Source organism: Oncorhynchus mykiss, chromosome 10 (genome assembly GCF_013265735.2).
Source record: "Oncorhynchus mykiss isolate Arlee chromosome 10, USDA_OmykA_1.1, whole genome shotgun sequence".
NCBI lineage: Eukaryota > Metazoa > Chordata > Actinopteri > Salmoniformes > Salmonidae > Oncorhynchus > Oncorhynchus mykiss.
In genome coordinates this window covers 38,754,873-38,769,572 of record NC_048574.1, presented here as the reverse complement: position 1 = coordinate 38,769,572, position 14,700 = coordinate 38,754,873, and the positions used below count along the sequence as shown (strand labels likewise).

At 41.1% G+C, this 14,700-nt stretch overlaps 1 protein-coding gene across 2 annotated transcripts in view; it reads right to left on the bottom strand.

Annotated features, from left to right (window-relative positions):
* The window catches only part of LOC110533845 (transmembrane protein FAM155B-like), a 59,575-nt gene extending 45,445 nt beyond the window's left edge, over nucleotides 1-14,130 (bottom strand). The window contains exon 1 of one of the 2 annotated variants that reach the window (XM_021618385.2): nucleotides 12,898-14,130. In XM_021618385.2, coding sequence (XP_021474060.1) covers nucleotides 12,898-13,623 — 726 coding nt within the window. In that variant the 5' untranslated portion in view covers nucleotides 13,624-14,130. Of the gene's footprint in view, nucleotides 1-12,099; nucleotides 12,868-12,897 lie in introns of those variants that run through there. The other variant, XM_021618386.2, reaches the window with a different exon arrangement.
* Between the last annotated feature and the right edge of the window lie 570 nt (nucleotides 14,131-14,700).

The following is a 14,700-nucleotide window of genomic DNA, read 5'->3' as shown; positions in this document are numbered from 1 at the left end:
GGCTCACACTGTCGGCAGTGGTCAGCCTATAGGGAGAAGGTAAGTGAACTGGCATTGGGGTGCCAGGACAACAACTTCTCCCTCAACGTCAGCAAAACAAAGGAGATGCTTGTTGACTTCAGGAAGCAGAGGAGGGAACATGCCCCAATCCAATCAATGAAACTGCAGTAGAGTCAGCAGTTTTATGTTCCTCGGTGTCCACATCACTGAGGACTTGACATGGACCAACAACACTAACTTTTGTCAAAAGGGCGCATCAGCATCTCTACTTCCTAAGGTGGCTGAAGAAATTTGGCACGACATCCCGGGTCCTCTCCAAATACTACCACTGCACCATCGAGAGAGTCCTGACCAGTTGCATCACGGCCTGGTATGAGAATTTCTCCATCTGCGACCTCAAGGCTCTCCAGCAGGAGGTGAAGATGGCCCAGTACAACACTGGGACCATGGTCCCACCCATTCAGAACATCTACTCAAAATGGTGCCTGAGGATGGCCCTCAGGATCATCAAGGACCCCACACACCCCAGCCATGAGCTGTTCACTCCCTTACCGTTAAGCAGACAGTATCGGAGCATGAGATATGATACCAATAGGCTCAGAGACTGTTTCTACCTACAAGCCATCAGGCTGCTGAACACTTGCACTGGACTGACCACCTGCACTGACTCTCTGCACCTTAGCACATATGCACTCACTCACACCCATACAGATATACAATCATCCACACACTCATCCACAAACCACAACTGCTGCTACCAGACTTATTAGTATTGTTAAATACTGCACAATGTAAACACTTGCCCCCCAAATCCCCCTTCCCAAAAACACGTGTAAATATTAGACTATGAATTGTGCCTTCCTGTTTTATATTTATTCTACTGAGCCATTTACATTGTTTGTATTCTTATCTTTTCTTATTTCACATTGTTGAGAAGGAACCTGTAAGTAAGCATTGCGTTGGATGGTGTATACCATGTGTATCCTGTATATACGACTAATGAAACGTGAAATTTGAAACTAGAGACTATTGGAGGAAGGACAATGGCGTGTGATTGGGCAGTTACCATTATGAAGTGTGTGTAATGAACCACCATAGGAACATGTTCACACAAACTAGTCAGCAGAGGTATCTCTGATACACAAGGTAATTGGAGAATGGGGAATTAAGAACTTCCCTGTGTTAACTGAAAGCATATAAAGGACACGCCAACTCATGGGGAGGATGATGGTTAATTGAGTCATGACCCTGAAAATCTTGTGCATGCAATGTTTTTGAATGTAATTTTTTATTTTATTTCACCTTTATTTAACCCGGTAGGCTAGTTGAGAACAAGTTCTCATTTACAACTGCGACCCGGCCAAGATAAAGCAAAGCAGTGTGACACAAACAACAACACAGAGTTACACATGGAATAAACAAACATACAGTCAATAAGACAATAGAAAAAAAGTCTATATACAGTGTGTGCAAATGAGGTAAGATAAGGGAGGAAAGGCAATAAATAGGCCATAGTGGCGAAACAATTACAATTTAGCAAATAAACACTGGAGTGATAGATGTGCAGTGATAGATGTGCAAAGTCAGGGGAAGAGGAACAGAGCGAGGTGTCTTCATTTAATGTGAGTCTCTGATCCTTGCAGAAAGGAGTTCCACAGTCACATCCCCTCCACTAATAGGCACCCTGAGATGGGAGAGCTGATTAAAAACACAATCCTCTCAGTTTGAAAAGAGTAGAATAAACAGTCTGTGAACATGACAAATTAATGGTTAAGTAAGTTAGTTAGTTATATCTCACTCTTTCTTTGTTGCCTACCACTTTACATACAATATTGTGCAAAGCTGTCATCAAGGCAAAGGGTGGCTACTTTGAAAAATCAAAAATCAAAAATATATTTTTTATTTGTTTAACACTTTTGTGGTTACTACATGATTCCATATGTATTATTTCATAGTTCTGATGTCTTCACTATTATTTTACAATGTAGAAAATAGTAAAAATAAAGAAAATCCATTGAATGAGTAGATGTGTCCAAACTTTTGACTGGTACTGTATCTCTCTATTATGCGTGGGAATATTTTGGAACAGATTTCCAAAATAAAAGTAACTTGGAGCTGATTTGCTGTTGTTTTTATAGTATTTTATGTCCAACAATAAAAATATATATTATTACTTTTTTTTCTCCAAAAACTTGGGGGGCCAAATAAAATCACCTAAATGCCAGTTGGGGAACCCTGCAGTAGACAATGTAACCAATCACATCTTAACGCTGACTCGGTGAGTGAGTAAGGAAGTGCATTGGAGATGTTGTACCCACTGTGACTATTAAAACCTACCCTAACCAGAAACAGTGGATGGATGGCGACAATCGCGCAAAACTGAAAGTGCGAACCACCGCATTTAACCATGGAAAGAGGTCTGGGAATATGGCTGAATATAAACAGTGTAGCTATTCCCTCCGCATAAATTAAAAAAGCGAAATACCGGTACAGGGACAAAGTGGAGTCGCAATGCAATGGCTCAGACACAAGACATATGTGGCAAGGTCTACAGGAAATCACAGACTACAAAAAGAAAACCAGCCAAGTCACGGACACCGACATCACGCTTCCAGACTAACTAAACATCTTCTTTGCCCGCTTTGAGGATATTACAGTGCCACCACCACGGCCCGCTAATAAGGAGTGCGCCCCCTCTACTATTCTGTGGCCGAGGTGAGTGAAACATTTAAACGTGTTAACCCTAGCAAGGCTGCTGGCCCAGACGGCATCCCTAGTTACGTTCTCAGAGCATACTCAGGCTAGCTGGCTGGTGTGTTTACGGACATATTCAATCGCTCCCTATCCCAGTCTGCTGTCCCCACATGCTTCAAGATGGCCACCATTGTTCCTGTACCCAAGATGGCAAAGATAACTGAACTAAATGACTACCGCCCCGTAGCACACTTCAGTCATTATGAAGTGCTTTGAGAGACTAGTCAAGGATCATATCACCTCCACCTTACCTGCCACCCAAGACCCACTTCAGTTTGCATACCGCTCCAACAGGTCCACAGATGATGCAATCGCCATCACACTGCACACTGCCCTATCCCATCTGGACAAGAGGAATACCTATGTAAGAATGCTGTTAATTGACTACAGCTCAGCATTCAACACCATAGTACCCTCCAAGCTCATCATCAAGCTGGAGGCCCTCGGTCTCAACCCTGCCCTGTGCAATTGGGTCCTGGACGTTCTGACGGGCCGCCCCCAGGTGGTGAAGGTAGGAAACATCTCCACTTTGCTGACCCTCAACACTGGGGCCCCACAAGGGTGCGTGTTCAGCCCCCTCCTGTACTCCCTGTTCACCCACGACTGCAGAGCCATGCATGACTCCAACTCAATCATCAAGTTTGCAGACGACACAACAGTAGTGGGATTGATTACCAACAACGACGAGACAGCCTACAGGGAGGAGGTGAGGGCATTCGGAGTGTAGTGTCAGGAAAACAACCTCTCACTCAACGTCAACAAAACAAAGATGATCATGGACTTCAGAAAACAGCAGAGGGAGCACCCCCCTATCCACATCGAAGGGACAGCAGTGGAGAAGGTGGAAAATGTTAAGTTCCTCGGTGTACACATCACAGACAAACTGAAATGGTCAACCCACACAGACAGTGTGGTGAAGAAGGTGCAACAGTGCCTCTTCAACCTCAGGAGGCTGAAGAAATGTAGCTTGTTACCCAAAACCATGACAAACTTTTACAGATGCACAATCGAGAGCATCCTGTCGGGCTGTATCACAGCCTGGTACGGCAACTGCACCGCCCTCAACCACAATGCTCTCCAGAGGATGGTGTGGTCTGCACAATGCATCACCGGGGGCAAACTACCTGCCCTCCATGACACCTACCGCACCCGATGTCACAGGAAGGTCAAAAAGATCATCAAGGACAACAACCACCCGAGCCACTGCCTGTTCACACCTCTACCATCCAGAAGGTGAGGTCAGTACAGGTACATCAAAGCTGGGACCGAGAGACTGAAAAACAGCTTCTATCTCAAGGCCATCAGACTGCTAAACAGCAATCACTAACTCAGAGAGGCTGCTGGCCACTTTAATAAATGGATCACCAGTTACTTTAATAAACAATGCCACTTAATAATGTTTGCATATCTTACATTACTCATATCATATACTGCATTTTATACCATCTATTGCACCTTGCCTAGGCTGCTCGTCCATCGCTCATCCATATATTTAAATGTACATATTCTCATTCATCCCTTTAGATTTGTGTCTATTAGGTAGTTGTTGGGGAATTCTTAGATTACTTGTTAGCTTCTTGACGCACACATCCCTGTAGCGGGATCATTTTCGTCAGCAACAGCTGAATAGCATAGCGCAACAGTCAAATAATATTACAAAAAAATATTCATATTCATGAAATAACAAGTGCAATATTGCGAAACACAGCTTAGCCTTTTGTTAATCACTCCGTCGTCTCAGATTTTGAAATTATGCTTTACAGCGAAAGCAATCCAAGTGTTTGTGTAAGTTTATCGATAGCCTAGCATAGCATTATGTACACTTAGCATCAGGAAACTTGGTCACGAAAATCAGAAAAGCAATCAAATTAATCGTTTACCTTTGATGATCTTCGGATGTTTTCACTCACGAGACTCCCAGTTACACAGGAAATGTTCCTTTTGTTCCATAAAGACTATTTTTATACCCAAAATACCGACATTTGTTTGTTGCGTTATGTTCAGAAATCCACAGGAAAGAGCGGTCACGACAACGCAGACGGAAATTCCAAATATTCTTCATAATGTCCACAGAAACATGTCAAACGTTTTTTATAATCACTCCTCAGGTAGTTTTTAAAATATATATTCGATAATATATCAACCGAGTGTGTAGCTTTTTCCATAGCAGCGGGGGGAACAATGGCCGCTTTACTCAATTGCGCACAAACTCACTCTGAGAACCCCCACCTCTCCACTTGCGCAATGTGATCCTTCATGCTCATTTTTCAAAATAAAAGCCTGAAACTATGTCTAAAGACTGTTGACACCTTAGGGAAGCCACAGAAAAAGGAATCTGGTTGATATCCCTTTAAATTGAGGATAGGCATGCATAGGAACACAGAGGTTTCAAAATAAGAGGCACTTCCTGATTGGATTTTCCTCAGGCTTTTGCCTGCAATATCAGTTCTGTTATACTCACAGACACTATTTATACAGTTTTGGAAACTTTTGAGTATTTTCTATCCTAATCTGTCAATTATATGCATATTCTAGCATCTGGTCATGAGAAATAGGCCGTTTACTTGGGAACGTTATTTTTCCAAACATAAAAATAGTGCCCCCTAGCTTCAAGAGGTTAGATATTACTGCACTGTCAGAAATAGCACAAGCATTTCGCTACACTCGCATTAACATCTGCTAACCATGTGTATGTGACCAATAAAAATGGATTTGATTTGATTGCACATTCTGCAAATCACCAGCAGAGGGCATTTTGAATCCAATTTCACGTTCACTGTTTGTAATACTTACAAATTGGATCATAACTCAAAGTAGCAGGAGACCAAAACGTCATAAATATGCTATCTTTGATTAATTATTTCTCAGTTGTGCTTTTAGATACAAATGTCAAATATATGTCAACAATCCTTCCTTCAAAAGACCATTCTATGGATTAAATCTTGTGAAAAAAATCATGGTCCCTTTTTGTCCTGGTTTCGTGAGGAACTCGCTCTAATGTGAAAATGTGACATAATTCTATTTGTCAAAGTATCTTCAGATCCTTCGATATAAAGTTATTTGAGCCAAATCTTAAGATAAATGTAGATGGATACAATCTCACTCAATAAAATGCCCTTGCGCAACAAATTGAAATGCAAGGTGTCAGTATTCTACAGTAAATTAGTCATCAGGTGTTCTCTGGAGTTTGTTTCAACTTGAAGTGCTGATGCCAAAACTGTTTGAAACTCGTCTTATCTAATTATTGAAATTGGTTCATAGAAAGATTATGTTTTTGAAAATAAAACTGCTCCAATTCTGCCATTTTTTTTACAGGGGATTTTATGATGCCCAAGCATAATGAAAGTGTATTAAAACTTCTATAACTAGCAATATTGACCTTTGTCACCAACAAATCTTTTTTCAGATAGACACCTCAAACTATACTATTAAATACACTACATGACCAAAAGTATTGAGTATCAGCTCGTCGAATATCTCATTCCAAAATCATGGCATTAATATGGATTTGCTGCTATAACAGCCTCCACTCTTCTGGGAAGGCCTTCCACTAGATGTTGGAACATTGCTGCAGGGACTTGCTTCCATTCAGCCACAAAAGCATTAGTGAGGTCGGGCACTGATGTTTGGCGATTAGGCAAGGCTTGCAGTAGGCGTTCCAATTCATCAAGGTGTTCGATAGGGTTGAGGTCAGGACTCTGTGCAGGCCAGTCAAGTTCTTCCACACCGATCTCGACAAACCATTTCTGTATAGACCTCGCTTTGTGCATGGGGGCATTGTCATGCTGAAACAGGAAAGGGCCTTCCCCAAACTGTTGCCACAAAGTTGGAGGCACAGAATTGTCTAGAATGTCATTGAATTCTGGAGCTTTAAGATTTCCCTTCACTGGAACTATGGGGCCGAGCCCGAAGCATGCAAAACAGTCCCAGACCATAATTCCTCCTTCACCAAACTTTACAGTTGGCACTATGCATTAGAGCAGGTAGCGTTCTTCTGGCATTCGCCAAACCCGGATCCGTCTGTCGGACTGCCAGATGGTGAAGCGTGATTCATCACTCCAGAGTAAGCGTTTCCACTGCTCCAGAGTCCAATGGAGGTCTGCTTTATACAGTGCCTTGCAAAAGTATTCATCCCCCTTGGCGTTTTTCCTATCATGTTGCATTACAACCTGTAATTTAAATAGATTTTTATTTTGATTTCATGTAATAGATATACACAAAATAGTCCAAATTGGTGAAGTGAAAAGGAAAAAATAACTTATTTCAAAAAATTACAAACTGAAATGTAGTGTGTGCATATGTATTCAACCCCTTTGCTATGAAGCCCCTAAACAAGATCCAGTGCAACCAATTACCTTCAGAAGTCACATAATTTGTCCACCTGTGTGCAATCTAAGTGTCACATGATCTCAGTATTTATATACACCTGTTCTGAAAGGCCCCAGAGTCTGCAACACCACTAAACAAGGGGCGCCATAAAGCTGGAGACTCATACAGTATCTCCCTCACTAGCTTTAAGCAGTTCACAGATCACTGCACCTGTACATAGCCCATCTGTAAATAGCCCATCCAACTACCTCATCCCCATTATTTATTTATCTTGCTCATTTGCACCCCAGTATCTCTTCTTGCACATTCATCTTCTGCACATCTACCATTCCAGTGTTTAATTGCTAAATTGTAATTACTTTGCCACGATGGCCTATTTCTTTACCTCATTTGCACACACTGTTTCTAGACTTTTTCTACTGTATTATTGACTGAATGTTTGTTTATTCCATGTGTAACTCTGTATTGTCGTATGTGTCGAATTGTATTGCTTTTTCTTGGCCAGGTCGCAGTTGTAAATGAAAACTTGTTCTCAACTAGCCTACCTGGTTAAATAAAGGTGAAATAAAAAATTAAATAAAGACCAAGGAGCGGGTGAATAGTTATGCATACTCAAGTTTTCCTTTTTTTGTCTTATTTCTTGTTTGTTTCACATTCAAAAATATTTTGCATCTTCAAAGTGGTAGGCATGTTGTGTAAATCAAATGATACAAACCCCTCAAAAAATATATTTTAATTCCAGGTTGTAAGGCAACACAATAGAAAAAATGCCAAGGGGGTGAATACTTTCGTAAGCCGCTTTACTACTCCAGCCGACGCTTGGCATTGCGCATGGTAATCTTAGGCTTGTGTGCGGCTGCTCAGCCAGTGCACCTCGGTGGCGCAACGGTCTAAGATACTGCTACAGATGCATAGCAGATCAAGCTGTGTTGCTGCAGATGCTGGTTCAATACCTATGCCAGCCTTGACTGAGAAACTGTAGGTTTTTACATATCTTTATGTACATATTCTTCATCCCTTTACACTTGTGTGTATAAGGTAGCTGTTGGGAAATTGTTAGGTTAGATTACTCGTTGGTTATTACTGCATTGTTGGAACTAGAAGCTCAAGCATTTCGCTACACTCGCATTAACATCTGCTAACCATGTGTATGTGACAAATAATTTGATTTGATATGAAGCTCTCGACGAACAGTTTGTGTGCTGATGTTGCTTCCAGAGGCAGTTTGGAACTCAGTAGTGAACGTTGCAACCGAGGACAGACAATTTTAAGCTCTTCAGCACTCGGCGGTCCCCGTTCTGTGAGCTTTTGCGGCCTACCACTTCGTGGCTGAGCCGTTGTTGCTCCTAGACGTTTCCACTTCACAATAACAGCACTTACAGTTGACTGGGGCAGTTCAAGCAGGGCAGAAATGTTACGAACTGACTTGTTGGAAAGGTGGCATCCTATGACGGTGCCACGTTGAAAGTGACTGAGCTCTTCAGTAAGGCCATTCTACAGCCAATGTTTGTCTATGGCGATTGCATTTCTGTGTGCTTGATTTTATACACCTGTCAGCAACGGGTGTGGCTGAAATAGCCGAATCCACTCATTTGAAGGGTTGTCTACATACTTTTGTATATATAGTGCATATTAAATTAGAAGTTGCCACAATATGCTGTTGAAGATTGTTATAACCTTAATCATGAGGGGGAAAAAGGTTCTTAAATTGACATTAGTCATACATTATTATTCAACCAAATTAATGGAATAATCTAAGTAAATAAACAAAGTGTAATGAATAATATAAATGCAAAGCCAAAATCAAAAAATACAAACAATCTCAAGATCAGATATTACTTGAAATCCTCAAACGTTAGGCACGGAATTGATTAACTGCATAAATAAAATATCCCTTTGTTTACATTAGAAACGGTCTTTCTCCCTGTGGTACCACTTTCCTCTGTGAGCACATTTATAATATTGCCATCCAGGACAATGGAGGGAGGCCCCATTACAAAGCTGATGGAGCCCATTCACCAGGGTGATAAGCAGGCAGACAGCATGGCCTTCCTGTGAAGGCAAGCACATAATCACTCATCAGCAGTAGGGCCCTGTAGGCTTCACTGCTTTCAGGAAGATATAAAAAACTATCAGGGCAACGACTGTAGCAGCACATAATTCGCAATGTTACTATTAGTATTAATATGACTACCATTTAGGATAAATTTCATGGTATCTCAATGCAAGATGTTCTTTCTACTTATACTGCAGGTATCCACTGCACAGATTGGTTGCAGTATGCTTGTTACTCAATGCATGTGGTAAAGAAGGATGACCGCAAGCTTATGAAAGAGATGATCCAGGATAGCACCCTTTTATTGGTCAGATGATGCCAATCAGCAGCCAATGGTCTGGACTAATACTAGGGGTGTGGGTACGTAACAACCCTGTTGTAAATCCTTCAGGAAGCTCATTGCCTCATTGATATTCTAGTGTGCTGTGAGTCAGCTGGTTCATACTCTGACACTCTCTTTGAGCCAGCCATGTTACTTCCAAAACACAGCCCTCTGGTCCACAAATTACCATGTGGCTGTTTGGAGTATTTTACTTCGATGTAAAGGATGTATATTTGAAAATGCAATAAGTAAGTACACATATTCACACCAATAACTGAAAACATTAAATTGCTGAAAACGTGTGTGAAAATGTGTTAAAATGGATTAATATGGGTTGAATATAAACAGTACTCATTAAAGATGCACTATGCAGAAATCGTTCTGCCATTTCCTGGTTGCTACCATTCTAATAGTTCACGTGACAAAACAAGCAAGTATACTGTAGAGAATCTGTGTACCATCTAAACTGCTGTCAAATCTATTTTCCATAATCAAAAATATTGTATTTTCAGTTGTTTTAAGCTGGTGTACAAAACCAAAAAAACGAAACTTAAGAACGGGAAGCATACAAATAACATAGAACAGATCTACCGCTTCTTGGGCTTGCTTTCAATAAAAATGACAGATCTATAGGTCACATTTCTATGTGAATTTGGTTGGGTCGCCCAAAAAGTTGCATATTGCAGCTTCAAGATTGCAATATTTTCCCTACTTTCTGGAATAGGAAATAGGTATCAAAGCAGCTTGGTGTAGTGAATGTACAAGCATAGACTACTATCATATCTCAAAGCAGAGTGCACAGGTGCTGCTCCTGTTATTCCTACAAGAAAGCTGATGTTACATAAGATTAACAGTGATTAAACATTGATTCTGATTAGACACAGTGTTCACTACTAGGCTGTATTTACTGGCTGCCTTTTTGTAGCAGCAGCAGAACGGGATCATAAATAATTGACCATGTTTTAAATAGTGAGAACTGGTCTTAGAAAATATGTACTGTATGTAAAATCAAAAGGTAACAAACATCTCCTTCAAGCCCTACACTCTACTCTGATAATGATATGGTAATAGGAAAACAACTGGGATAGGCCTACAGGTTAAACTGAACTGGAAAAATGTGAACTATACAATTCATAGTTGTATGGACAGAGTAGTGTTTTGTAAAACACAAAGCAGTTTTAAGAGTAAATGTGCATGAGTCAAGCATTAGACAGTGACAATCACCCTCTAATCCACTGCACCTATGAAATGTGTCCATTCATTTGTGTAAAGTAGTAGCCAGGGGATACATTACATCCTAGAGGGAGGAGCTGCGACTTGGCACTAGCAATGTTAAAACATAACTGAAAATGATCTGTAGCTGACCCCACCAAGAGGTTGACACCATCAATAACAGTTATGCCTGAAGGATCACTGTGTCCCTTCACCAAAGAAGACTGATCTGTAAGGTCACACTGTGAGCAAAATGTTTGTCCTTGGAAAGAGCAACAGTTCTGTCAAACAGGGGGAAGGCTTTTAGGAGTTTTGGACAAGGGCCTGGAGAGGCTGTCTGAAATAACAGCATCTCTAGCCTACATAAGAGGAAAGATGAGGAATTAGCCTGTATGGGCTGTCACCTTCGATCTGTCTCCATATTTTAAGCTCTACAACCAACATAAGCCCAGTGTATGATCATATAAACAAGAATATCCACAGCGAAGGAGATGAGACATGTGATAACTAATTGACACTGACAGCAACCTCTTCCGGCCCAAAATGTTTCAGTTCATGTCCCTACTCACATAGAAATAGACCCTTTTGTTTATTAACTAGTAAAAATGCAGAAGCCATGTGGCTTTCTATTAAATGAATGGGCTTACTGTACATACATTCCTGAAATACTAATCATGGTATTTTAATACAGGAATTTCTATTTAAAATTGTTTTTCTGCATTTTGGACATTTGTGAGAAAATGCCATAATAGAGGATGTAAGTGGGGACAACAGGGCAGGGGACATGAGTAAACTCATGACATGTGTCACCTCAGCACAGCGCAGTGCTGTGTGGATAGGTCTCCTTAGTTGACAGGGTGTTTCTTAGTTGACACTTGAAGGGCAACCGATGTGCTCTACAAAAGGTGACCTTGAGACAAAATGTCAAGACAGTCTTGTTTAAGAAGCCTTGCTTGTTTTTGATATGCAGCACCTGGGAACCAATTAGTAGCCTTAGGATGGGGTAGCTTCTACCGCTGGGGTGTGCATATTCAGAATTAACTGTATGTGTGGGATCAATTGCACTCTGGATAACTTCTAACATTTTCATTTGATAACAAGGTAACATTACATGAAGTTGTTACTTTGCAAGGCGTTCGATGGCTTGGCAGCCAGCAAGAAAAGGTGGATGTTATCTGAAGTTTTCAAAATATGATAATCTCAACTAGATATATTTCAAATGTAGTGTTTCTCTTATACCTGTGTAATAATTGGTTAATATGCACAAGTAAATCAATCACTCATTGAAAATCCCTGAGTGAGCCTGTGGCCTTTTTTGCCTGAGTTGTTTCTGCATGGAATATTTGAAATGGATGTTAGTTCAGCCTTCCAAGTTTTTAGAACATGCATAGGTCAAAACCTTATGACAACCATCAGATAATATTACCTTTGCTCTATGTAGCATACATCTTCTGTTTGCTGGAAGCACTGTCTCTTATCACCAGGGCTGTTCTTAAACCTACAGCTGTGGGTCAATAGGCTACAGCTCAGTGACACCTCTCTCCACATGTGCCATCCTGAAACAGAGTAGTTTCAAAGCCTTAGGAAATCCTGGTTGCCCGAGCTCTCATTAGAGACTTGGGAAACACCTAAGGCATCATGGCTCTATCAACACCAACCAGGGCAAAGAGTCTGACTGTGGTCCAATATGACTCATAAATACCCCTAACCACAGACATCCCTCTGCTGTGAGGTAGTGGAACATCAAAGGCTCTGCCAGACAACCCAGAGAGGGCACAGAGGGGTGACATCATCACAGCTCGACACACAGGTGGCAAGATACCAGAGCTGAGAAGTGGCATGAAAAACAAAACACTATTAACATGATAGAAGCACAAGGAAACAAACATCTGCTATAGGTAGATATTATACAACCATGAACCACATGTATTATTATATTCATAGGCTATTCATGAATTCAGTATGAATATTCACATACAGTAGGCCTGTTCATGAATGAGCAAATAAATTGTTTCAAATGGAAAACATTCATAAGAGGTATTGTGTAGGCATATGGTACTTTGTCTCTGTAATTAGTCACCTGAAATCATTTATTGTGTGTAAATGTGTCTTCTGTAGCCTGAAGACGAAGGAGCTTTAACCGTTCCGCCCATAGCTCCCTGCTGAATAAAACAGCCATTACAAGGTAAAATGCACTTATGACAGGATGTACAGTTGATCTTACCTTACAGTCTTCTGTGTGGGATCGGACGGAATAATCCTCCGATAAATACTTGAGAAAGAAGAAGTCAAACTCTTCATATTTTTCCTGAGCGTGTTGGTCCAGCCGCATGTACGCCTGGATACAGATGCTGCAGACATCCTCGTCATCCCCACCGCCTCTAAACAAATCCAAAACCATGTTCTGAAGACTGCAATTCAAACTGTCTGGGCTTGACATCCCCAACAGTAAGTCGGAGATGGTGTAAGAATCACAAAAAGAAAGGCTGAAATTCCTAAAATAATCAAGTAACATCTGTGACGAGAACGTTGATGGAGTTGAGAAAGAGGACCCAAAGCCATTTTTTTGCTGATACAACGTGGTGCAGGCTGACTCCAGGTGAGTGTGGTGGCTTTGAGAATCAGTGCAATGAGGACTTGGAGCAGCGGATTTGGTGAAATTGCTTAGAAAAATACCAAATTTCTCCTCATTTAGAGCCGGGTGGACCCCGTCAGTCGCGTTACTCCAGATTTTGCGGTTGCTCCTATCCTTGGACCTCAGTTTAACTCCAGCACACAACCAGAGGTGATCAGAGAGAAGGACAGTGAAAAATAATAGGGATGCCAAAGACATTCGCCATTTCTGTACCCTCTCGGAATCGGCACAGGGTTTGTCGTTTTGTTTGGGTGCACAACAGATTTTTAACACGGCGTCATCTTCCCTTCGAAACATCCAAGCACCCCTGATCATATTTTAGGGGGGAGACAAAAGCGATCTCAGATGGGTTTTTCACCTCTGCAATATAGGCTATCCCCCAAACAATGTCACCTACCTCGTTTGCAACATGGTGATGGGAAGAATTTTCCCCAAGTTGTTGTGTCAAGAAATCAATCCAGTTCCAAACCCTGGCGTCTAATTTTTACAATGATCCATTGCAAATAGATAACGTCCGGCATAATATTCCCTATACACCCAAAATTGTAACATATTGCGAAATCCTACTGACACCTCCAGCACCGGTGCAGCATCACACAAGAAACGCATAGTATGTACAAAAACGAAATCTTTATTCTATATCTGTCATCCTCAAACATGACACAATTACTTGTTTTTTTCTTCCGTTTCTGATGAAAAAAAAGCGAAATTTGCCTCTCATCTTCTCCCTCCTTGATAGTCTCGTTTAGTCTGTCGCCATCTTCGGTTTTGCACAGAAAACCTTGAGATTTTTTAATTGAAGGGGGTTGGGGCGCATGCGCTCTTCGTCGCCCCTGTGGTTCCACATCTCTTACATCCCCATTAACGCAAGCTCCATTCATTCCCCAGCTTTCATTCATTCCTTTCGCTGGACAGCTTTCCCCCAGGAGGCATTTAATGATAGAGATTAAACACCACGTTATTCATCTGGTTCGCAAGAAAATATTTAATGTGACTATAGATAAATGTGACAATTCATATGTTGTAAAAAATATATGCCATGGTAAACGGATTTAGATGATGTTGAGTGTGGTGATATACTACAACCCCAAAACTGTGAGGTCAGAAGATCATTAAATGTTAGTTCATTTCATTTTACACTTCTTTGATGGTGTTTTCCCAACAGAGAAACCACCCTCACCATATTTTAGAGTGGTACTGATTGTCATCAATTGCTACTGTAGTCCTTCCTCTACTGCCTGGCTAGGCTACTAGTACTAAAGTGTATCACAGTAATAATACAAAATAAAAAAAACGAACCATAATATGTATGGCATAATATGTATGGCATAATAATAATAATCCTAATCTCTATGGTTCTGCACATAACAACTACAGTGCCTTGCGAAAGTA